The 26,012-nt window shown below is 36.5% G+C and overlaps 1 protein-coding gene across 2 annotated transcripts in view; it reads right to left on the bottom strand.

Annotated features, from left to right (window-relative positions):
• LOC106957156 (leucine-rich repeat-containing G-protein coupled receptor 5A) overlaps window positions 1-23,002 on the bottom strand; it is a 57,402-nt gene extending 34,400 nt beyond the window's left edge. For both annotated transcript variants that reach the window (XR_001426902.1, XM_015048411.1), the window contains exons 1-5: window positions 22,456-23,002; window positions 7,642-7,713; window positions 5,032-5,103; window positions 4,872-4,943; window positions 1,171-1,386 (exon numbers count right to left, since the gene is read on the bottom strand). Coding sequence is in view for 1 of the 2 variants with exons in the window: in XM_015048411.1 (XP_014903897.1) it covers window positions 1,171-1,386; window positions 4,872-4,943; window positions 5,032-5,103; window positions 7,642-7,713; window positions 22,456-22,721 (698 nt within the window). In the remaining variant the exon portion in view is untranslated. The remainder of the gene's footprint in view (window positions 1-1,170; window positions 1,387-4,871; window positions 4,944-5,031; window positions 5,104-7,641; window positions 7,714-22,455) is intronic.
• Window positions 23,003-26,012: the final 3,010 nt, after the last annotated feature.

Raw genomic sequence — 26,012 nt, 5'->3', positions numbered from 1 at the left:
GTCTCCATCAGGATAACATTAAGAATTTAGTCATAGATTACATAGATTCTTTACAAAATGTAAAATATTTCAGCCATTTATTTTGCATTTTGCAGAAATTAGTGCATTAAAGCAGCACTGTAAAATAAAACATACTTTAATAAGAGAAATGTGCCATTATGTCCTAAAGAATCATGGGGATAACATTTGTTCGGCCACTGACATTCTTCAGTCACATAGTGCTGCATCAAAGCATTTTCTTTAAAAGGTTGAGTGGAAGGAAAAACTATTAAATGCAAGTGATGCTGAAACATAATTTATGCTAAACTTGCTAGCATAACTTGTGTTTTGGCGTAGGTTCCACTTTAGCATTAGCTAAAAATGTAAGTTATGCTAAAACATGTAGTCTGTTTTAGCATAACTTACATTTAACATAAATTCCATTTTGCGTAACAATTTGCTTAAGCATAAAACTTAAGCTATAATAGACTTTCTAGCAGAACTTTATGACATTTTGTTTTAGCATAAAACTTTAGTTATTAAAATCTTGCCAACATAGAGCTTCATTTATAACAAAACATAAAACGTAAGTTATGACAAACTTGCTAGCATAACTTTTCTTTGGCATAAGTTCCATCTTAGCTTCAGCTAACGCTAATACGTAGATTAGATTCTGTTGTAAGACAACTTCTATTTAACATACATTTCATTTTCGCATCAATTCCATATGACAAAATGTATAATTGTTCTGTTTTGTGATAAAACAGAACTTATGATAAATTTGCTAGTGTAGCTCAATTTATGCTAAAATTTTGTTTTAGCATAAAGTGCAAGTGATGAGCAACTTTTTAGCACAATCGTCTTTGACAAAAATGTTGTATTGGCATAAAACTTGAGTCATGACAAACCTGCTAATGTAACGTCCTTTAACAAACATTTTGTTTTAACATGAAATATAAGTTATGATACATTTGCTAGCATAGCTTTGTTGTAGCATTGTGGTTTTTGCATTTTGTCCTTCTGGGCCACCATTAAAATGCATATTATTAACTTTGGAGAAAATGTAACTCTATATTTAACATGAAAGAAAAACAGAAGATGTATTGCAATGTCCAGTATTACTCTGAAAGCAGCTGCAACCACAGGCTGCAAAATAAAACATTACATTTTTAATTCTCTTTCTGTACGTACAGCACCACCAGGCGGCCCAGCTTGCTGAACGCGTGGTCAGGGATGTGGGCGATGTGGTTGAGGGCGAGCGTCATTGCCTGCAGGGTCGGCAGCTCTCCAAGAGCCTTCACTGGCACCTCTGTCAGAGCGTTGTCATCCAGCCAGAGGTGGCGAAGCGAGCGCAGACCGAAGAAACAGCCAGGCGGAACGCCGGAGATGTGATTCGCATCCAGCCGGCTACGAAAAACAAACAACATAAAAGGAATTAGGAGACTTCTTATTTTGTTCCTCATAAGTCTTTCTGAAAGTGTCTGAGTAGTTTTATGTTGTTGTGTTTCCTGTGATTATCATAACTTTTCTTTTCAAGTCCAAAGTCAAACAAGAGGCGTCATTTAAAGTGGTGTCACAAACAAACAGAAAACCTTTTCAAGCCCTGCTAGAAGAGGTCTGTGTCCACGAAATAAAAAGCTTTGCTAAATTTGAAGTAGTTTAAGAGGAAAATTAGGCATCAAGTGTTTGACCATGAGAGGAATGATCGGCAGCTGGTTCGAGAGCCTCTTCACCAGTCAGCAGCCTCTCCGGTCCAACTAAAGCATTTTAATTAGCTCACACTGACTGCTCAGAGTGTTTAAGGAGAAACGTATTCAGCAGGAACACAAACGAAAATATAAATTTACAAACTCTAAATAATTATCCTCAACTCTTTTCTTCCTTTAGAGATTTTTCTAATTGTTTTTGTAGCATTATTGCTGGACAAGGCAAAGAAATTCAGAAATTCTGGAAATTTTACGTATCCATTTAGTTTTGAATTTCTTTATATTTTAGCTAAAGTTTAGACATCTGAAAAATAAAATGTATTTAGCCTGAAAGAATGATCTGCTTTTCACAGAGGCTGACAGGTGCAAATACAAAGGAAAGTGCAAAATGTGCTTCAAACATGAAAGATGAAAAAGAACAAACAAAAAACTCAAAAACAAATATAACAGAAAAACGCTGCAAAAAATGCTTTAACCTACATATTAGTGCCATTATAAATAAAAAATAGTAACACTTTCACAAAAAAATCTAAAGATTTTTGAGTTTAATCTTAAAAAAAATTTCTACAAAAAACTTGGAATTGTCCAACAGTTGAAGATTTTCTAGAAAAAAAATAATTTTAAGTATCTCAGAAATCATTGAGAAACATACATATCACGTTTTGAGTTTCAAAAGTCAAAAATGTTCAACATTTGGAAATTTCCAAGTTTTTTCAGAAGTCAAAAATATTTTACTTTTCAAAAGATTTTTGTACAAAATGTCTGAGATTAATCTCTGAAATTTTTGCATTTTTTGGATAAAAATTTACTCTTTTTTTACCTACAATGAAAAAAATATTAGTCCGTCATAATATATGGTAAAATTTTGTTGTTTTTCCCTTTACATTTCAGTTATTTACAGGAAAAGGCTAAATTAGATCGGTAAGAAAGAGTAAATTTTAATTTATTTTTAAAATGTTTTATTGCTTAAAATAGCTCTTTGTCGCTAGTGGGGTTAAGAACTCAAAAGCAAGTGTTTAAATTTAGGTGAAGGTGCTGCAGCTTTAATTTTATAAATAATAATGTCAGTGAATGAATTATGGTTAAGAATTATGTGCTTTTCTTTATTAATCCGGTTCTGTCTCTTAGGTTTATATAAACCCAGCAGGGCTTTCATTAGGCCGACCTGCAGAAACATGTGGAGCGCATTGTGTCTGTCTGAGTGTCCATCCTAACAATGACTCCTCTGTTCGGCCACAAAGAGAGGAGAAGGATGGGACTTCACATAATCGTCCATCAGATAAATTAGAGACCTTAGTCCTAAAGACATCTCCATTCTTAAACCCCCTATTTGAACACACACGGCTACAGTTTCAGTATAATTACTGTGTATCATCAGGCTGAGAGTACACACTGTCTGGACTGGACTACATACGTTATCGCATGTGTGTGTGTGTGTGTGTGTGTTGGGGGGGGGGGAATCCATTCCAACAGAGTAAAATGAGACAGGATGAGTGTGTGTGTGTGAGTGAGTGAAACAGGCGACCACTAGGGAGCATCAAAGCTGTCGGCTTACCCAAAATATTTCAGACAGACAATTCATAAATTCATTAAAATAAAAGGAACAAGATAAAGATAAGACAAATATTTACTAAGCCGCCAATTCGGACATATTTCCAAAGTTGGTTGCTTGGCTGAAGTCACAAAACGCAACAGCTCTTCAAAGCGCAGGTTCGTAATGAGTAGCGGTTAGCATTAGCCGAGATGCTAGCGGTATTTTAATCTCCTACCTTTTTGGCACGTCGAAGCATCACTTTGGTGTATTTCGCTCACCCCAGTCCTTTTTCACCTCTGCTAAGTTTGGATCGTTTTAATGGGGTTAGGTGTTCTTAGGATTCCTCGGGAGCCCGTTCACTATGGCGGCCATCACGATGACGCTCAAACCGGAAGCGACTTACCAACTCAACCTTTCCGTTTGCTCGATTCGAGAACCAAAGAGCCAAATCTGTGAAAATTGCTTAATTTTATTCAGTAATTTATGTTTTAGACTCAGTTCGAAAGTGGTGCTACATTCTTTTTTTTGTCTCATTAAATGTGATTTTGTTGCCAGAAATGTTTTCTATAAAAATGTACAGTTGCCTTGATAAATAACGTCGGCTCAATGTGACGTCACAGCTAGCTAATGGCTAGTTTGTTTTGCAAATAAAACAGCGTTATGTAGTCTAAGTTTAACACTTAAGATTAAAACAAAATAAAATACATTTCCATATTTTCAGATATTACCAATAGTGTCAATTATAGGTGATATAAGGATTGTATCCTCTGAAAAAATATAAAATTATGGCTATTTTTAACTCATTGTTTTGAACTTTAATCAGTAATGGATCTCTTTTTGAATCAATGTTTTTTAGTTTTCTAATATCTACAAAGAACTGTAAAATTACTCTTAATTTTGACTTTTTATTATCTGTGTGAACCTAAAAGCCTCGATTGTCATTTTGCTGCTGTTACACCTGAATTTTCTCATTATGGGACAATAATTCAATTATTTTAAAATAAATGCTTAACTTATTACTATAATATACGTTTAAAAAACATTTAATTTCCCTTTAGGATTAATAAAGTACTTTTGAATTTGAAATTGCACTTCTATTCTTTCTATTCTATTCCATCTTTCAGATTAATCTGCAATGTAATCTCAGAAAATATTGAAAAGTGTTTTTGATTTTCTTTTATACAGTTAGCTTCATTATATACTAAATCAGGTCTTTGAATCTCTTAATAGAAGAATTTAGAGGTAAATTTTAATATTTGTTAACCATTTTTGTCTGGTAATTCAAATATTTTTTTCCAAGTAACATCTTAGTGTGACATAGCACAGCATAGCATATCATAGCATTGCATAGCATAGGATTGCATAGCATAGCATGCTTCTTTTCAAACAGAACTGATTCTTGTACTCATTACTTGTTTCATTGTTTTTAAAAACCCGTTTGAAAATAAATAAATAAAATATAAACAGTATAGCGTAGCATAGGATATCATACCAATTCGACCCGAGGCATAAACATTAAAAAGTTTCCAGGAAATAATATCTCTTAATCAAACCATCACATAGCATAATGTACAAACTTGTTATCAAAGAAAAAACATAATGTATTGGCATCTGACTCACTTTTTAAAGGATTAAATTAGAATTTATCTTACAGAGACTGCAGGTTGTGAAGGTTGGTGAATGCTTCAGCAGGAACTGATCTCAGCTGGTTGTTCTGTAGCATACTGTAAAAGCAAAATAATATCATATTATTGGACTTGTAAATATTTGCAGTAATCAGAAGAGTCGCAGTGCAAACATCTGGGAGCTTACAGCACTTTGAGGTTGTAGAGGCCGCTGAACGCTCCTCTGGGGATGAAGGACAGATCGTTTCCTGCCAAACGTCTGAGAGACAAAAAGAGATTCTGATGACTTTGGTAAGATTTTCTATAAATGTTTATCATTTTATATCATAAAGAGAAAAATAAAGAGAAGATCAATGGAGATTTATTATAGAAAGAGAAACTGAAGCTTCAGGGTTTACAAAATACTGAAAAACCAAAAGAATCACTGGATGATCAGAATGATGGAGTTTTACATCAGAACATCCAACCAATGATTCATCCAACCATTTGTTCATCCATCCATGTAAATACAACATATTTACTGCAGTAACTCGAGTCTCTTTCTTTCCTTTCACTATTCTGCCCCAGTCTATGCTGGTTTGCCGTTTGTGGTTGGAATGTGAGAAAATGTGAAACAGTTCAAGGGTATAAATACTTAAGCAAGGCACCACATCGTTAGGAGCTCTGACTTTGAGCCAGGTTCTAATTTCTGTGTTTGCAAAGTGTGCAAGAATCTCTCGGCGAGTCTCGACTTCCAAGCCCTGCGGAGTAAAAACCCGGCGGGAAAACGAATCCTCCAGGTCTGTTTGTTTTCCAGAGGCCACTCAGGGTTCAGCCTCCCTGCGTGCCTGTGGTGTCCTATCGCCGCCGTGACGTTTCTGACGCCGCGGCGACAAATATCACACACACACAGCTGGCAGCGGAGCAGAACAGCGGCCAGAGTCATGTTCAGGTCTCGGTGAGGTCAGGCCGTCTCTCCCAGCTGCCTCGCTGCTTTTTAATTTAGTCCGGTCGGGAAAACGTTCGTACGCGACGCAGCGCTGCTGGGAGGTGAGGAGAGATGAGATTACATATCGCATCCTCCAAGATATTCGAGCTCCTCGCCTGCTCAGACACCCAAACTTCAGACATAATCCATCTCAGCCCGCCAGGCACTGACCACACATCAGATCTGATCACACAACACAACACAGAGTGTGCAGAATTACAAAAAACTAATATTTACCACTGCTATCCAGATAACATCTGATCCGAACCTCTGTTTTATAGCTGACCAATTTTTTCTAGTAAATTATTTTTTTAGCCCTGCAGTGGCTAAAAAAAGATTTTTAACCCAGAAATCTAACTGAGTAAAAATAGACAGAAAATAACTTGAAATAGAGAGAAAATTACAGTATAACAAGCGTACAACACATTACAGAGACAAAAATAAACACAAACACATAAACTGAGGAACAGAAAGAGAGTCGGGTGGTGAAACTGGCATCAAATAAGAGCAACCAACCACCAACACATGGAAATACATGAAAAGCAACACAGAGGCTGAAAACAAATTACAACTAAAATGGTCATAAAAAAGGTTCATTCTGACCAAATAAAATCACAACAAATGAGTAGAAAACAGAGGATTAGGGCCACACTAAGAAAAAACCAAAATTACAAGGATAAAGTCACAATAATATGACAGTAAACTCAAAACATTACAGCAATAAACTCCTCATACTATAAGAAAAATCATAATACTTTGAGAATAAATTAATAATAATAATAAAATGAGGATAAAGTCATAATATTTCTAGAATAAAGACAAATTATTCTGACTTTATTGTAGAAAATATGACTAAATAATAAATATATTGAAAAATAATCTATTAAACTGTTTCAAAAGAATAAAAAACCTGGTTCTGCTGGACATTTAAGGGAAGTTTTTCTTCTCCACTGTCACCCCCACTGGTTGATGCTGCAAATCAAACCCTTGATGAAATCTACTGGGTTTCTTTAGGTCAGGGGGTGTCCAAAGTACGGCCCAGGGGCCATTTGTGGCTCTCAGAATGATTTTAGGAGGCCGTTGATCACATTTCAATAACAGATTAAATTTGGTTTGCCAGGCAGTTGGATGCAGATTCACATTTAAAAACAACATTAGATGCAAAATCTTAAAATGGAATAATATAAAGGTAAATCACAAAGTTTTCATCCAGGTTTTTGCTTTGAATTTAATTTATTTTAATAAAGAAAAGGGACAAAAACATCCAAAATAAAGCAAGAATGAGCCACGTCTGGTTTTTGTTGCTTAAAATCCACATAAAATCCAGAAAAAGATGATCAACCTGAAAAACTTAAGGATTAATTTAAGGTTTGCTGTTTTTTGTTTGATCTGGGAAGCCTGCAATAGCATTTTTATGTTTGAGATCTAAAATTATTTTGTTTATTGTTGAGCAGGTAAAAATAAAAAAAAATATTTTTTCTATTATAGTTTTTAAAAAAGAAAAACAAACAGGATCAACATGACATTTTTGGCCATGTTAAAAAGTTTAGACACTACTATCTTTAAAATAATTTGAATAATTAACATAACTTAATGAACTAATTGGTAAATATAATCTGTCAGAATGGATTTATGATTGGACGGAAGGAACCTGAGATGATAAATAATAAATTTAGAAAAAACATGAAAAATTGGAATAGAAATGTAACAGAATCACTTTAGGCAAGTTAAACGTGCTTAAATAATACATTTTCATATTAAAATGTCTATTAATGACAGATAAAGTGGGATTATTTGTGCAGGCAGTGAATGTTTGTTAAATTTACTCACAGTTCCTCTAAGAAGTGCAGGTTGGACAAAGCTCCACTGGTCATCATAGTCAGATTATTCATGCTGAGATCACTGCAGAAAAACAAAAAAACAGGATTATTAAACTATTTTTACACCTGATTGTTAAAAACTGCTGGAGATTAGTGATTAATATTCAAAACATCATAAAATATAAACAAATAAGCCTGAATTTGAGGTTAAAATTATGCTAAAAACCGTCTGAAAGCAAACAAAAACATAAATCAGACATATAAACAGAGCAAATGACTCATGAATTATTAAAGCTGGCTGTGTTGAAACACTGAGGCCATTCAGCCAACGTCACGTGCAAAAACATTTCGGCTCCACAACCAACACCACTGTTAACTTTTCCATCTTTGTGAGGATCGTCGGGTTGGCCTGGAGCCAGAAAATAAAAATACGGCTCCTTCAAAGAGTCGACACACACCTAAATGAGAAACAAGACTGAGCAGAAATGACTGGAAACACGGAGAGAAAACAGGAAAGAGAGCAGGAAGGGCCGAACGAACAAACATGGAATAGAGAAACAGGATTTAACATGACTCTAAAATTAAACAAAACCTGTTTTTTTCTCACACAGATGTCACATTTTACATCTTTTTTAGCTTTGCGTCGTTGGGAATCGATATACGACTTGGCTGAAAAACGTATCACAATATAATCATTTCATATCAGTCAATATCAATAATTATTGACTTGACTTTTTTTTTTTTACAGAAATGCTTGTAACCCCGCAGGTTGTTGCTAGGCAACCAAAGAGCGAGTGAGTTAGCTGAAGACACAAACCTACCTTAGCTGGCTAAAGCCTTTCTTCTACCTACATCCCCCAGAATGCTGTGCGGTTCTGGATCAAAGTTCAGTGAATACTCTATTTTTTATCAGACGTTTATCTACTGATATTGATGATGTGTCTATTGTGATATGTATTGTTATTGATTTATTTTCCAGCCCTACCAATATATATAGTCAAATACAAGCACTGATATTTATAAGTTGTATAATCTAAAATGTCCATACACATTTACCTGCATTAAATCTGATGTCAGAAATATAAAATAAGGTGATTTTAAAAAACATTAAATGGGATGCGATGCAACACACTGTAATATGAAGATCACAGTAATGTCAGAACAACAGGAGCTCAAAGCTATAAAGATGCAGAACAATGATTGATAACAGAAAGTGTTATGAAATCTACAGAGGGGCCTTTTTCCCTGTTGGAGCCCGGGGCCCTTCTTACCAAAGCATCGCCCCTGCCGCCAGTGAAACCAGAATGAAATGCTCTGCATGTCAGGAATCTGATGTGACTTCACCTTTATTGACCGGTAAACACCAGAAAGAGATGAACGTTTTGCTTTTTAGAGTCAAAACAGGCTGACATCAGTGGGATTTCAGCTCCACGCTGTTGTCGTTTGTGTGCAGCCGTGACGCTCTTCCTCCTTTCTTCCCCTTATCTGACTCGTCTTTTCTCTGCTCTGTCTGATAAAATCGGCAGGTAGCGTCTCTCCGCTGAGGAGGGCTGTGGTCTGAAAGGCCGTCTCTGTCTGAATCGCTGGGAGGGCGTGTCTTCGTGTTGAATATGCTGGTTGTTAAGGAGCTTTCTCAACACTCCATAAAGCCTGTTAATGTGTGCGAGCTTTACAACACCGTCCGCAGGTAGACCGCTGGCACACAGGGAGGGTTTGTTTGGCTCCAACAGAGCTACGGCCGATTGGATTTTACTGCTGCTCAAAACAACACGCTGTACATTAAAGCAGATTTTATTCAGCCATTCATTAGTCTGTACTCATAAATTCGTGGTTATGCCGACGGTGAGGGCAGGTTTCCAGACAGTAAGTTGTTCATTAAGCCAGAATCAGGGCTCTGTCATTTAGACATGCTGGATTTGGATATAAATATTTACAGTTATGACCCCAAAATTACACAAATACTGATTTAAAATGAAAATAATCCAAGATTATGAATTGAAAATGAGTTTCTCTAGACACATTTAGCCTGTTGAAAGTTGCAAAACTGATACTTTTTATTTTAACAACACAGTTTATGAAAAAAAGTGATGAACATCGATTGTTTCTGAAAAGTGTGGCATGCTTTTTGCATTCACTCTTCTTCACTCAGAACCCTTTTATTTAGTTGTTTAAATAATTAGCCTGCAAGCTGAATATTTACTTTAAAGCTAAACATTTAGCTTGTTAACTAGATATTTAGTTTGAAACTGAGGTATTATTAAATGAATGAATCACATGGTGAAATTATGACTAAAAATAGTGTAGCGAACCGTACTATCCCGTACCGTACACCTAAGTATAAACCTAACTGAGGTGTGAAATTTCTGAAAATTTGCCATGAAGATTCACTTAGAAGTTTATGAAAGACTAACTAAAGGTTAATTTTACCTAAATTAAGTTGAATAAATAAGCCTGAAAAATCACAAATTGTTGTTTAGTCTACATGTACAGCCGTTAGAGGAGATCATAAAACGGTTACTTTTCGGTCCAGATGGGAACTTAAAGACGCCTAACGTCTCAAATATCGTCTGTTTACGTTCTGAATCCTGAACTGCCGCCACAGAGACGTTGGTACCACCACAGAGACGGTCCAACAGTGTTTTGATTCCTTTCAGTCGTGACATGAGGGACTGAGACAATGACGACACGACGATGGTGGTAGTTCACAAGAATAACCTGATTGCCCTGCTGGGAAAAAAGGTTACGTCATACGACTTCATACGGAGGGAACAACGGCCTAATTGTTCTGGCTTCATGACATCTTACAGGTTGGTCAGCATTTTGAATCTGTTTGTGACAAGAAGAACAAATTTGTTATATTTAAGATTATTTTCATGTGTCAGAACGGCCAGAGATAAATCTGGTTAATCTGAACTTTAATAACATCAAATATTAATCAAGATGCGTTTATTTTTAAAAACTCTTGACTTATAGAAAGAAATTGAGTATTTTAAACAAATATTGTTGGATGATAAATTGTCCCAAAAGTTATCGCAATAAACGATAATATTGTTGTTTTGAGACCATTTTCAAGTAATTTCATGTTTTCAACCAAATGACCAAAAAACTGATCAAAACTATATTACTGGAACTTTTAGTCTCACTCTGTGAATATAATATACAATTATTCTACGAAAAACACATTTATAATGTTTATATAGGCCTGTCATGACAACAAATTTTGCTGGATGATAAATTGTCCCAGAATTTATCGCGATAAACGATAATATTGTTTTGAGACTATTTTAATGGTGTAATTCTCAGAGATCAATAAACTTTAAATTTGAATAAACATTTAACACTGGAAATAGAAGAAATTTTAAATATCCCAAATAAATGAAACAAAAAACAACAGAAACAACAAATAAAATTAATTATGAAATCTCTAAGCAAAATTATCCTTTGAAAAAAAGGGTCTGGTTGAGATAAATTCACCAGACTGAAGACTTTCATCATCCAATTGTTGGTAAAAACTGGATAGAAAAATTATAAAGTGTGTGATTAATAAAGCCAAAATAAACCTATTTTTTAAAAGTTAAAGCTACATTACAATATTTAATAACTTAACCTTTCACTTAGGCTGTTTGCGAATATTTTTCCCTGTTTTGATGATTAGTTCAACAAAGATTTCACCGTGATTATAAACAAAGCTGCCATTTTGTAATCTGATGTCTCCTGTTTATAGATCACATGGATCCTGAGGCATTTATTAACTTTTTTTAAATCTTGTGAGTCTCAGTTTGAGCAACAGATCCAAGTCCGGGACCATAAGATTGTTTTTGATGATGAAAAGGCAAAAATCCTTGTGTGTTTTGATTGTGAGGTTGTTGGCCTTTTTGTGTCTCCTCAGGCTCAAACTGATGGATATCAAATGATTATTCAAATGTTGCAGGCAGCAGAAAGACAACTCTGGAGAAAGAAAGAAAGAAAGAAAGAAAGGAAGAAAGACGAAAAAGAGGCATAGTGGGACAGTGAGGCCTCTCTTTCTGTTTTTGTCCTCTTTCGTTTCTTCTTTCAGTGTTTTGGGAGGCGGGTCAGCGGGGGGCCCCCTGGGGCAGCAAAACATGTGGGGGTTTGTTCATCCCCTGGTTAGTCAGATCAGTGTGAAGAAGACAAACAGCAGCTCTGTCAGGTCCATTTCTCTGAAGAAACCCAAAGCTCCTCCGGTCTGAGGACTCATTTAGGAATCGGATCATCTTTAGGTGCGTCTGGTCAGGAATTTAAGGAGGTCTGAGGAGCGAGACAGATGTCACCGGCAGACGTGGGGGAAGTGATGGGTGTGTCCCGTCAGCCCGAAACCACGAAAAAGAAACAAAAATCTCATAAACAAGGGAACATGAATGGGGTTCACTGAAAGAATCTGAAATGAGCTGTTCTGTTGTTCAAAGTACTGAACCATCCAGACGAGTTAACCCTGACAGCAGACCGCAACATGCTGAAAGAAGACAGACATGGATTTAATATCTACATCCTCCTGAGTCAGTCAGCATCCAGCTTCAGAGAGATCAGAAATATTTGAAATATTTGGTTTTTCATCAAAATACTGCCATATTTTGACCTTCAGGGTGACATAAAGTCAGTTACAAAGTCGGGCTTCCGTCACCTGAAGAACATTTCTAAAGGACTAACATCCCAGGAAGATCTAGAGAAACTCATCCATGAGTTTATCATTAGTCGCGCTGATTACTGCAACAGTGTCTTCCAGGTCTCGCTGCTGCTGTTGTCCTGACTAAAACCCGAGTCTTAAAGTTCTTACAGTGGGTTCTGCTCAGAGAACAGACTTTAAAAAAACCTCAGTTTATGAATCACTGAACAGCTTAGCACCAAAATACTGACATATTTTGACATTCAGAGACACATAAAGAGAATTACAAAGTCGGTCTTCCATCTCCTGAACATTTGAACATCTAGAGAAACTCATTGATGTGTTCATCATCAGTTGCACTGATTCCTGCATCAGCTTATTCACTTCAAAAAGTCAATCAGACAACAGCTTTGCAGCCCATCACATTAAACATCTGCTGTTGTCATAGCAACCTTCCAGAGCTCTCAGGTCTTCTGGTTCTGCTCTGCATCCAGAACCAGAACCAAACGAGCAGAAGCAGCATTCAGCTTTTATTCACCACAAATCTGTAACAAACTTCCAGAAAACTGCAAAACAGTTGAAACACTGAGTTCCTTTAAATTCGGTCTAAAAACCAAACTGTTAAGAGTTAATGGAACATTGATCAACATTTTGACGACACTTGGAAAAATATAATGTTTCAAATGATGATTTTTTGTTTTTATGATGTAAATCACTTTGAACTGCTTTGTTGCTGAAATGATCTAGAAAAATAAACTTAATAAAATGTGATCAATGCCAATTCTTGCTACATAAAATGTTGACATTTTGTTTTATGTCAACATAAATTCTGATTTTATCCTGACGTAAAGTTAGACTGGTGTTGTGTTTTTGCAGTGTATAAACAGGATGAGTTTTTTCTAACAAACTAAACCTCATCTTTATTGCTGCTCTGTCCTGCTGTGATTATGATTAATCTTCACCCTGATTATAAACAAAGTTGCCATTTTAGTATCAGATTTATGTGTCACACTGCCCTTCAGGCACTTATTATTCTTACTTTTTAATGTTTTTTTCTTTTTAGATTACAAATCCAAGTTGTGGACGTTAAAAATATCCAAGTTTGATCATTTTTCCTATTAAAATAATGAAAATCACTAAAACATTCTGCAGGAGAAAGATTAAAATATTTACAAACAATCATAAACAAGCACAGGCAGATGTGAGCCACTCCTTAAGCCTGGCTGAAAAGTGTCTTCAAAATAAAATAGACTCACATCTCGTCCTTGTTGAGTGCAAACTAACTATCCATCCATCCATCCATCCATCCATCCATTTTCTTCCTCTTATCTGGCATCGGGTCGCAGGGGCAGCAGCTTCAGAAGGGAGGCCCAGACTTCCCTCCCCAGCCACTTCTTCCAGCTCCTCCGGGGGAACCCCGAGGCGTTCCCAGGCCAGTCGAGAGACATAGTCCCTCCAGAGTGTCCTGGGTCTTCCCCGTGGGACATGCCCGGAACTCCTCACCAGGGAGACAACCAGGAGGCATCCGTACCAGATGTCTGAGCCTCAATTGGCTCCTCTCGACATGGAGGAGCAGTGGCTCTACTCTGAGTCCCTCCCGGATGACCGAGCTTCTCTCTCTAAGGGAGAGCCCAGCCACCCTGCAGAGGAAGCCCATTTCGGCCGCTTGTATCCGTGATCTCGTTCTTTCGGTCATGACCCAAAGCTCATGACCATAGATGAGGGTGGGAACGTAGATCGACCGGTAAATCGAGAGCTTCGCTTTTTGACTCAGCTCTCTCTTCACCACGACGGACCGGTACAGCGCCCGCTTCACGGCAGACGCTGCACCAATCCGCCTGTCGATCTCCCGCTCCCTTCTTCCCTCATTCGTGAACAAGATCCCCAGATACTTAAACTCCTCCACTTGAGGCAGGACGACCCCCCCCGACCCGGAGAAGGCACTCTGCCCTTTTCCGGCTCAAGACCATGGCCTTGGATTTGGAGGCGCCAATCTAACTAATTTTATATTTTTCTTGTGTTATCCTTTCATCTGCTTTGGATTTACGACGATACAAAAAGATGAATTTGAACATTTTCTTAAAATATTGAGTATTTAGTTCATTTTAAAAGTAAAATAAATAAAATCTCATTTTTAATTTAAAAAATGAGACATTTTTTGTTCAGAAGTGTCTACAATTTTTGCATTTGGTGCCAAAAGTGTCAGGTTGACCGCCTTACCAATAAACTAAACAGACATTTTAAAGAAACTGGTAAAGCAGTCTGATCGAGGACCGTACAAAGTCATTCTGAAGGCCCCAAATGGCCCACACACCCCACTTTGAACACCTTCCTGTTTTACTTTCAGTTTTTTTCCGCTCCATGTGAAAAACATTCTTATCCATTGACACTCCTTGTTGAAGGATTAATTCTATGGATTTCTGAGTGATGGAGGAGAAATGGTTTCCTCCTGTCCCGTTCCTACGGTAACGGCAGAAACAGGAAGTGGTTTTTTCCAGGTGATCTGAAATGTTTCATCATTTATCAAGCAAAAAAAAATGTTTTCTTTTAAATATTTTATATTTTTCTAAGGAAATATTCGTAAATAAAGAGGCCTGTCATGATAAATTTCACTAGATGATATGTTGTCCCAGAAATTATTGCAATAAGGGATAATATTGTTGTTCTGAGTCCATTTTCAACCAATATGAAGGATAATAAAACAAGTTCAGCCATTCAGAGACTGAAACTTAAATTTGGTACGCAACACTGGAACTGGAAGACATTTAAAATAAAAAAATAAAAACAAAATGACCAAAAACGTTAAAGAAAAATTTTTTATCCATAAATACCATAAATCAAATGGATTATGATCTCATTATAAACAAAGTTGCCCTTCAAAAAATATTAGTGATCAGAATAGAAATTATTATAATGTGATTAATTGTTAGTTGCAATTAATAAAATTGGTCAAATTCTCATATTTTTCTTTAACTGCTTAAGTAATCTACAGAATATTCATAATACATTAAAGATGCAAAAATAATTAAAGTCCTGTTTTAAATCAGAATTTAACATTTTAGTGCTTAAAGCCAATAAAAATAGTATTCATTTCAGGAACGTGAATCCGTTTAAACTAAAACTATCCCAATTTAGGAGTTTGGGGTAAAACATATTTTATAAGGTTTTGTCATTAATCCAAAGTGTGTAATAAATGTTTAATTTGTACAGTTTGGGGTTAATTAACCAAATTAGTTGAAAATAATTTCATAAAATAATTAATCACAAATCTTTTCCGCTGTAACACAACATTAAAAACATGTTCTGTACGCTCCAGTCGGCCATTCCCAGCTTTACAAACCTTATAAATCAGTAAATTTGCCACATTTGATCTCATATCTCCAATAATCAGCGGACTGAATCTCCCATTTCCAGACGGTTTGTCAGCTTGACCTCTCTCATGACCTCTGAGGAAGATGGATCTACCCATCTGTGATGTCATGTTGCAGCTACCTGTGTGAGTGTTTGCTGGACCATAGAAAACATTCAAGACGTTTCGGCTCGCGTTGTAGAAAAGCAAGAACCTAAAGTGAGGTAGCCGTGTCTGAATGGTCCGACCTCAGGAAGTCCAACATGGCTGCCAAAGGGGGCGTGGCAGCAGAATCCTTCATATGCACATGGGTTCATTCATCACAGCGAGGCTAAATGCATTCCTGTCAGTCAGAGGGGAGAAAGGAGACTCGCAGGCCCATTCACGCTTCAGGCAGCGCTGCTTAGGCATGCAGCTAGAGCACACACATAAAGGCGTTGACAGATGGCAGCATTCACACTGATGGCGGTCAGACAGGCAGAAGGCTGGAGGCTGTTAGCTATGACGTCTGATATCGGTTACTCTTTACTGAGAAGGTTGTAAAAGTTCGGGTTGAAACGCAGAATCTCAGCTCTTCCAGCTGGTTGGTTTGCTGATTACTAGACAGTGGAAAGAAATTGGTTGATTCGAAAGAGTTGTAATCAGAGGTGCCGCTGTGACGCCAACGATGCATTTTCACGTCTTCAAACACATTTTGATATTAGAAAAAGACACTTGTTTATCAGGAAACAGGATTTCGTTTGTCAATACAACCAGATGCGTGAAGACCTGTTTCCTTTGTTGTTAAAATTATTAATTTAGCTTGACTACTCACATTTCTTGGAAAGCAAAATCCAGCTAAATCAAGAGAGCAGAGAGTGTGTTTCACACTGGGTAGTCAGTTCAATTTGGGACAAAAACATTTGATACATTTTCAGCTGCAGTGATTCTCCTTCTCTCTTCAAACCAACCAATTCCTTTGAAAAACCTGTTCCCCTCCTCACCTGTGGATGCGCTGCACCAAGAACTATTGAAGTAAACAACACAAAAATCTCTGAAGAAAACACTGAGTGCAACTTCCTTCCTCTTGAAATGTGAACAAAAGTGGAGTAGAGTCAAAATTCAGCGGTTTAAGGATTTCTCTTTTGTTTTTAGTAAAGGCTCATGACATGTTTCTCCTGCTAGCGCTAGGCTAGCACATTTATTTTGGTTGTATTTACCCAGAATGCCCTACATTATAGTTCACTTCCTGCTTTTGAAGCGGTCTCCAGTTTGTTTGGCATTCACATAAGCATTTGAACCAAACCGGAGTTCTCTTCAGCCAAACCCAGACCGAGTTTTGTAGGTGGACCAGAGTTTAATGTGGTCTGATTAGCATTCACACCTCCACAAACGAACCAAACGAACTGAACTTTCTAGGCAGACAGACCGGAGTTTGACTAGGAATCCTACTCAAATCATTCATTTAATTTAAAAAGCTCAACAAGATTTTGAGCTTCAATTTTCACCAGCTCATATTTAGCACAATCACGGTTGCTAGGCAACAGGACAAACACTGAGAGGCAACAAATCTGAAGGACTTAAGCTACATTGAATGCATGAGTCGATAACTGAACCTAAGGAAGCTGAACCTGCATACAGATCTAGGGTAAGAAAAAAGGCTTGTAAATTCTGCAGACCCTACACATGCTGGACACAACCTGCCTTGAGTTTTACTTACTTCAGGTCGGTTCTTCAGGTGCTTTCTGATGAACACCCTACAGCCGGAGTTATTAGCCACTCTGGTGTTTAACAAAATAAGCAAATCAACATGATCACAACCTGATGCTTGTTTTCCTTTGACGTATCGCAGGAGAAAAAGTTGATGGAAGTGGCAAAATTCAAAATAATTTCCTCAATTTTGCAACAAACTTATCCCACTTGCTTAGAGGTGATAGAGTCAAAACATTTAATGAGTTCTGATGGAGCGAACTTTCCCATTCATTGGTGGGTCTGTGACCAGAGGCACGAAACTCTGGAAGATGTTTAAGCCCAAACTTTCAACATTGAAGAAAACCAGCTAATTTTTTAAATGTGTCCATGCTAGTTTGCAACTTCAACTTCAGTTTGCGTTGCGTTAATGTCTGACGAAATCGCGCTTTGCCTGGTGATTCACGCCAAACCAACAGAAACACACCTAATTCGCAATTTTTGCAACATTTTAAAAGATCAGTTCACATTTTCTTTGTTTTTTCTTCTTCACCCAAAATTAACATGATAATTGAATGGATTGTTTTTTTTTATCATTACAAAACTCAGCTAATTATTAAAGTTACTTTTCAAGGAGAGATTAAATACTTTTAGACGGCATAACCTTTTAAAAGTTGTGTTAAATCATCAAATTACTGCAAAAAGCTGCTAGTTTGTACATTTTACCAACAAATTTAATCTGCGTGAAAACTTTTAGTTGCAACGTTACATGCAGACAAGTTCAGATTTATTTTATGTTACATCAGCTTGAATTCTACGATAACCAGCACAGAGCAGATTTAAAAGTCTAATGTATTCAGTAAAAACAGGCGTTCCTCTTGGACAACTTTATGGCTGGTTGGAATGCATACTTTAAAAATTGAGCTTCGCGCTCTCAAAGGAACTCCTTGATGTTTTTGTTGCATTCAGCTCCTGATTGCAGCTCTAATAAAGACCCAAAAAGCCTTTGATCGACTGTCGGTGCGTGTTTTTGTGAGTCCATCTGCCCTCCGCAGACAAACCCAGAGGAGCACACACACACACACACACGCGCACACACACACACACATGCACTCACACACATACACACACACAGGCCTGAATAGAAGTGAGTTTTCTTTAATGAGAGTGAAATTTAAATCCAAGACATTGTTCGGTTTTCGGGCTGCAGCCAAGAAAAGCAGGTTCCCCTTCCTCACAAACACACCACTCAGTGACGTAATGCTTCACCGGAGCGCAGACATGTGTTGTATCAAAGCCAGTCACCTGCTGGGAGGCGAAATACATTTCAATTAGTTTTATTGTTTTGCCTCTACAAGAATTTACACTCAACTAGAAACAATAAAAGTTCACTTCAGTTGTTAAACCACCGCACCAAAACCTGGAAGCTCTTTCAGAACCCCAGAGATCCCATGCAGACATCTGACACCTCCGAAACCGCTTTCAGGAAACCCAAACCCTGACACTTAAACAGCGTTCAGGTCCTTAGACGTCTTTCACGACCGCAGAAACTTATTTACGCCAGTTTAACCCCATTCACCCCCCAATTTCCCTCAATGGGACGTTTATTTAACACCTAGAACTTTTTAGAAACTCTTGGCAACAATCAGAGCTCTTCAAAAAAAAAAAAAAAAAACTAAGAAAAAGAAATCCTTGGAAACTTTCCAAAAGCCATAAAACAAGTTGCGCTCGGACTCATTCAAATCATTGAACTTCTGAAAAGCTTGACCTTATCAATCTCAGAAGAATAGCCATTACAGAACCAGTTAAATCTTAAAATACTCAAGTAATTTATTGAACAGTTGCTAAACTTTCAAGTAAAAAACAATTACCTACCTACAGATTACTAAAACCTTCCTAATTATACATTAAAAACAATCCAACCATCTAAATTTAGTTAAGAATACAAAATCCCAAACATTTTCTGAAACCTTCCAGAGCATTTTTTATGTTCTCTAGATGACATTTAAATTTTTTTTAATTTATTTCTGCTTAATTCAGTTTAAGTTTTCATATAATGATTTCAATAAATTCTTGTAGATTTGTTTCCCCCATTATCTCTTGATGACCACAGCATGTGGTTCTAATAACTAAGAGCTACTAGACCTTGATGTTTGGCATTAGGGTCTCTTTGGTGATTTTACGTTTAAAGGTCCAGTTGGCCGCATCCGATTTAGGACCAAAACTGCGACATTTCGTACATTTTCAGCTGCTGTGGCTCTTTCTCGCTTAACTGAGTCAAACCAGCCAAACCCTTTGAGTAACCTGTTCTCCTCCTCACCTGTGGGGGCGCTGCACCAAGAACCACTGAAGGAAACAACACAAAAACCTCTGAAGATGAAATGCAAACAAAAATGGAGAGGTGCCAGATTTTAGCGGTTGTAGGATTTCTCTTTTCTCTTTGGTAAAAGATAAAGAGACATTTTTTGTGCTAGGCTAACACGTTTGCCTTGGTTGTGTTTACCCAGAATGCCCTGCGCTGTAGTCTGCTTCCTGCTTTTGGAGCGGTCTCCAGTCCACTTGTATTCACATATGCATTTGAACCGCACCAGAATTCACTTCAACTGAACTAAAACTGAGGTTTGTAGGTGGACCAGAGTTTGATTTTTGGTCCAATTACATATTCACAACTCAACAAACAAACCGGACTGTTAGAAATTTCTGAAATTTGTCCACCCAGCTCAGAATTTTTTGTTTTCTGAAAAATTTCTGAAGGTAATCTCAAAATTTCTGAGTTTTTTCATGTAATTGCTGCTCAACGGGATAATGGCAGACTAACAGTTTATCGGCCGTCTTCAGTGGCTATGCCAACTACCCTTAGCATTCACAACATGCTGTGCTAGCTACAGTGAAGCAGAAAGCAATGGTGATTGACAGCGCTAAGACCCGGCTCGTGGCTCTGATTGGACACAGCATGATGACAGTTTCAACAAATATGTAAAAAAACATTTTTCATAAAAGTTACAAACTGCAGCTTTAATTGGAACTTATTGTGATGTTAAATTAAATTTTTACAAGAAATTGATCACAATAAATGATAAACAATTTGATAATGCAAACATCCAGCAATGGGTAGGAACTAGTTCCATTACTTTTTTGAGGAAAAAATAAATAAAACAACTTTTAGGATTATTTTTCCTTCTCTGTACTTTAACTTGTGTACCTTTATTGTGAAGTATCGCTACTCTTATTTGAGAAAAATTCTGGATTTTCTATCCGCTGTGAGCAACATCTGGAGTTTTTGTTAAAATTTTATAGGTTTTATATTGAAAGAAATATGGGAAAAATTTACTTTTTGCCGTTTACTTTAATTTTTAACTTTATATTTTGCCCTATTTGATGAGGTAATTTTTAAATATTAAATGATTTTATCAGTTACTTGAGAAGACTTTACCAGCTGAGTAATTTCTTGGACGGATACTTTTTACTTTTACTTAAGTAAGACTATGATGAAGTAGTTCCACTCTTAGTTGAGTGTAATTTTTAGGTAATCTACTCACTTGTGCAGGTGGTCATAATCTTAACCCTGATTGAAGGAAATGTGGAAATAAAACTCAGAACCTCTTGATGAGGAAACATCAGAGAAGAGTTGGGTACTAGTTACATTTACTTGAGTAACTTTTTGGAAAAAATTCACTTTTAGGAGTTTTTTCCTATGCTGTGCTTTTTACTCTTACTTTAGTAAAATTTCTGGATTTTCAACCCGCTGAATGAAAAACAAACATGTTTCAACCAGAAATTCACCCGACACAGACAAACACCTGCAGTTTTTGTTAAAATTTCATTTTTTATTAAAATAAACTAATTTGGAAAACTTTTACTTTTGCCTAATTGTGTTTTTTTTGTTATTTGTATGAATTATTGTCATTTTTGTCCTTAAAATACCAAAATTTCCACTTAACTTTATATTTTTATCTGTCTGATGATGTCATTTTTTAATTTTAAATGATTGATAATTTGATCAGTTACTCAGTGCTTGAGTAAACATTTTTACAAATACTTTTTTACTCTTACTTGAGTAATTTCTTGGATCCAGAGCCGGCCCAAATCATATGCGAGCAATCCGGATGCTTAGGACCTCCACGCCTATCGGGGACCCCCAAGAGCACAGAGCCAGCATAATAATTTCTTTAACAACTTTAATTAATACAAACTAGATGCTATTACACATGGAAAAATTATTTCTATTTTATTTTTATAGTTGGTACAAATAATAGGTTAAACTCTTCCTGCTGTTGTTCCACTGCATGTTGGAGAAATTTAAGATATTAAACTTCTTAACTTGTTTACCGTTAATTCCTTGTTTTTCTGTTGATGTTACTTTCAAGTAGTTAAAATAATATGGCATATCCAAAAAGGATGTGTAAATTATTCTAGATCCAAACCTTAAAAAGGGTTCTGCTTATTAAAAATTATTTTGCTTATTTTATGAGCATCAATCGAAGAAAATAGAACACAATTCAATCAATTCTGATCAATAATATAAGGATTTAGGCCACTCTTTCTTTGAAAATGCTTGCTGTATTTAGCTGAGTTTATTAAATTAATTAAAAGTTAATCCTTTGTATTATAGCCAATATTTTTCTTTTGGAAGAAGATTTTAGTTGTTTGTGATAATTTTGTCATAATTAAAGATAGAGAGTTCAGGTATATGAAATATCTGAACCAGGGGCCCAAATTTGTATCTTTCTGAACTGAAGTCAGGGACCACACACAGTCAGTCCGAGGCCCGTATATGGCCCCTGCACCCCACTTTGGACACCCCTCAAATTATGCTAAAGCTAGCCGGTATGTTACATACATACAGCTTAGGAATGATAAAGCATCTGGTTGTGAAATGTTGATATGGGGGGCCTCAAATGAAAATATGCTCACTGCCCCAAAAATGCATGGACCGGCCCTGCTTGGATGGCTACTTTTTACTTTTACTTGAGTAGAAATGTGTTAAAGTAGTGCTGTTTTTCCTCGATTATATTTTTGGGTGCTCTACCACCTCTGCATCAGAGTAAATCAACTTTTTTTTGCCGCCAACGCGACCTGACATGCGCAGAACAGACAGGTGTTCTGATTCCCACCGCGACCGTAACATGTGTGCACTCTCACACAACAAACAAAATAATAATAATGAAAAAACAATAACTTACAGATAGGATGTGAACACGCTCAGGTTGCTCGGTATCTCCCGGAGCCCCAGGTCCGAGCAGTCCACCCGGTGCAGCAGCCCGTCCCCCTCGCACCGACAGCGGCCAGGGCAGGTGGCGTGTCCCGCTGCTCTGGAGCTCTCCTCCCGGGAATCACCGGAGCTGTTCCTCGCTGCTGCTGCTTTCTGCATCCTCACCCCGGCCTCGGAGCTCCACAACCCGACCGAGAAGACCGCAAGCACCGTTAACAAAGCCTCGAACCCCCGCATGTCCCGCAACTGGTGGAAGTTTCTTGCCCGCGGCAGAAGTGGGTGAATAAGGGGAGAGAAGTTGTGGGAATTTGTAGGTAGTTCCTCTGATGAGGGAAAGCAGGTTGTGGGAGCTGGAAGTTTGCAGCTTGGTGTGTTTCCAGGCTGGACGCGTGGAAATGCGGAGTGTGTATGAGTCCCTCCACTCAGCACAGCGGCGTGAAAAACCCCGTCCACTTATATATACACCCAGCCCCTGCGATCACAGGGGGGCCACTCCGCTTTAAAACAGCCAGATCTGGGATTCATCCCATCAGCTGCATGATTTACACTGGAGAAAAATGATTTTTTAAAATCTGATTTTGGCATTTAAGTGGGGAAAACGCTTCTTTACAGGTTTTCTATGAAACATTAAATCTGGGAACTTAAATGTGCAAAATTTGCTTTAAACTGGAAGTGTTGCATATTCAGACAACGTTATGTTTACATATATGTTTTGTAAACATTTTAAAAACACCAGCACTTTGATAAAGGCCTTTAAAATAAGTTTCCCGAACCACATATTTGTTTTTTATTTATTTTATTCATGTTTTCTTTTTCTTAACCTTGTGTTGTTTGTTTTATGGGACAGACCAGATATTAGCATTTTGCTAAATACCAGAGTTTACAAATTTCCATTAACAAAATAATAGTTTTTTAAACAAATTTGATCAACATTTTAAAGACACTAGCACATATTTTTGTATTTTGCTAATGGAAAATTACCAAAATTATTTTCTAATTAGTGAATTTTCGATTAGCAAAATGGGCTAATGGGTTTTCTTCCTGGATGGATGGATGGATGGATGGATGGATGGATGGATGGATGGATGGATGGATGGATGGATTTTCATCTTTAACTTCTTACTCACCAGGTGATTCTGCAGTAAAACATTTCCCACAACATGATGCTGCCATTTTTTCCGTCCAGATGTGACACTGGTCATTATGCCCAAACCGTCAGACATGACTTGATAAATTCAGGACTTGCTCCTCAAATTTAAAAACTGTAACTTTCCTGGATTTAGTTTACTTTCCAGATAAAATACATATTTTTTTTATCTGTTTTTATTATTATTATTATTGCAGATGTTATTCTTTTGTCGTCTTGAACTTTTTATTGTCCGTTTCATATCTGCTGATAAGATATTTGCTGGTCAAGGAGTCGACTGTTAAGCTGAATTCATTCTTAGGTTGGAGCATGGCGGTGGCACCATCATGCTGTGATGATGCTTTTCTTCAGCGGAAACTGAGAAACTGGTTGATGGAGTTAAAACCAGTAAAACCTGTCAAACATGCAGACAAATATATACTGCTCAAAAAAATAAAGGGAACATTTCACTTTAATTTTGTGTGTGGCTCCAAATCCAGAACTAATAAATTTGATTTCCATTGATGATTTTTGTGTGATTTTGTTGTCAGCACATTCAACTTTGTACAGAACAAAGTATTCAATGAGAATATTTCATTCATTCAGATCTAGGATGTGTTATTTGAGTGTTCCCTTTATTTTTTTGAGCAGTGTATTATGGGGTGGTTTAGATCAGAGCATGTTCATGGGTTAGAACGGCCTTGTCAAAGTCCAAACCTAAATCTATCACAGAATCTATGGAAAATCTCTAAATGTCCACAGCTGGGAAACCAACAACATACAGATTCAAAGGGCCAGATTTATGAGTTTACACCACACTTTTCAGATTTTTTCATTTCTTGAATCCATCGTAGAAGTTTTTTTTAATCATTTTCTTTATCTGAATTTATTTTGCATTTTTCTGTCTTCCTGTTGTTCTTTTCCATATTTTGTTCCATTTTATTTACCAGTTATTTTCAATTTGTATATTTTCAGTCGTTTATCTGCTTTCTTTTTCTATCTTTTCATGTTTCAAAGTTTTTTTTGTTTATATTTATATATAAGTATTTTTTACATCTGAGATGTAATTTCTTATCATTTTTTGTACATTTTTTATTTATTAAAATAATTTAAATATTTATTTCAACTGTTTTCCTTATTTTCTTATATGGTTACCTCCATGCAGTTTTTGTATTATTTAAACTTACGACAGGTTTTCAAGTTCTAATCTCTGTTAATTGGGAATTCTTCTACTTAATGTATCCAACTGCAAGCAAAATTAGCATGTAATGTCACTATTTTAATTATTAATATATAAGTAATTGTCAGATTAAGGTCCTGACATTCACTGATATGTATAAGCAACAAAAATCTGGCTTCAGGAGTTTATTTTTAGGTTTGTTGAAGGACCACGTGTCAGAAATCTGACAGACTGAAGTTAATGATTAATCCAGCTCACTTCTTGTGTCAGTGCATTTTATGGAAATCAGACAGAGAGGCTTTCTACGTTACAAATATGTGCAAAGGGGCGGGGGGCAGGAAAAGGTGAGATATGAAGATGTTATCAAACCCTCAGAGAGGCAATGATGATGCAACATGAGGCGACCTGAGGAAAAACACGACCAGCTTCAGCGTCCATTTAAAGAAACAGTCAACCATAAAATCCCTTTTGTTGTAGTTTTTTGTCTCAGACATGTTTGTAGATCTTTAGCTGAACTGGAAAATCATTTACTGAAGTTAAAACTCAACTGAATGAAAATGAGTAAAGAATGGGTTCAGGTTTAAAAGTAAAAGCACATTTTTTTGTTAAATAAATCAGATTAATTGCTGTGTAAAACTAAACCACTTAGTTTTATCAACATTTAAATGCTGCTTTAAGGGAAAGCAGCATTTGAAACTTTCTAGAAAAAATTAAAATAATCACTTTTCCTTACTCTAGTTAAGAAAATTTATTTATTAAAATCAAAATCACTCAATCATCAAAATATTAAAATTACTGTAATTTATATTTTATCAATATTTGTGAAGTTTTACCGTTTAGGTTTCAGATTCATTGTTTAATGGTGAAACACTGACCTCTAGTGGTTGAGCTGCAACATTGCAATAAATTTCCAGGTTTTTGTTTATCCCGAATTCGCAGGAAATTCTCATTTTCGATTTAAGTATCACAGAGAAAACTTGTTTACACAACAAACAGCGACTTATTATTTAAGTTTTGACATTAAAAAATTATTTGGTTATTTTTCTTCCAATAATCTCCTGATTCACCGCCTTGTACTTGTCATGTTTGCAAAAAGTTTACAGAGTAATCTTTTTTTTTTTAAATTTGAATCACTGGATATAACAGATATAATTCTATTCTATATGAGATTTGAGCATTTATATAATAATAATAATAATAATAATAATAATAATAATAATAA

The sequence above is a fragment of the Poecilia latipinna genome, unplaced genomic scaffold, assembly GCF_001443285.1.
Source record: "Poecilia latipinna isolate Pla-1442-1.1 unplaced genomic scaffold, P_latipinna-1.0 Scaffold882, whole genome shotgun sequence".
NCBI classification, from domain to species: domain Eukaryota; kingdom Metazoa; phylum Chordata; class Actinopteri; order Cyprinodontiformes; family Poeciliidae; genus Poecilia; species Poecilia latipinna.
This window is presented reverse-complemented; position numbering and strand designations above follow the sequence as displayed.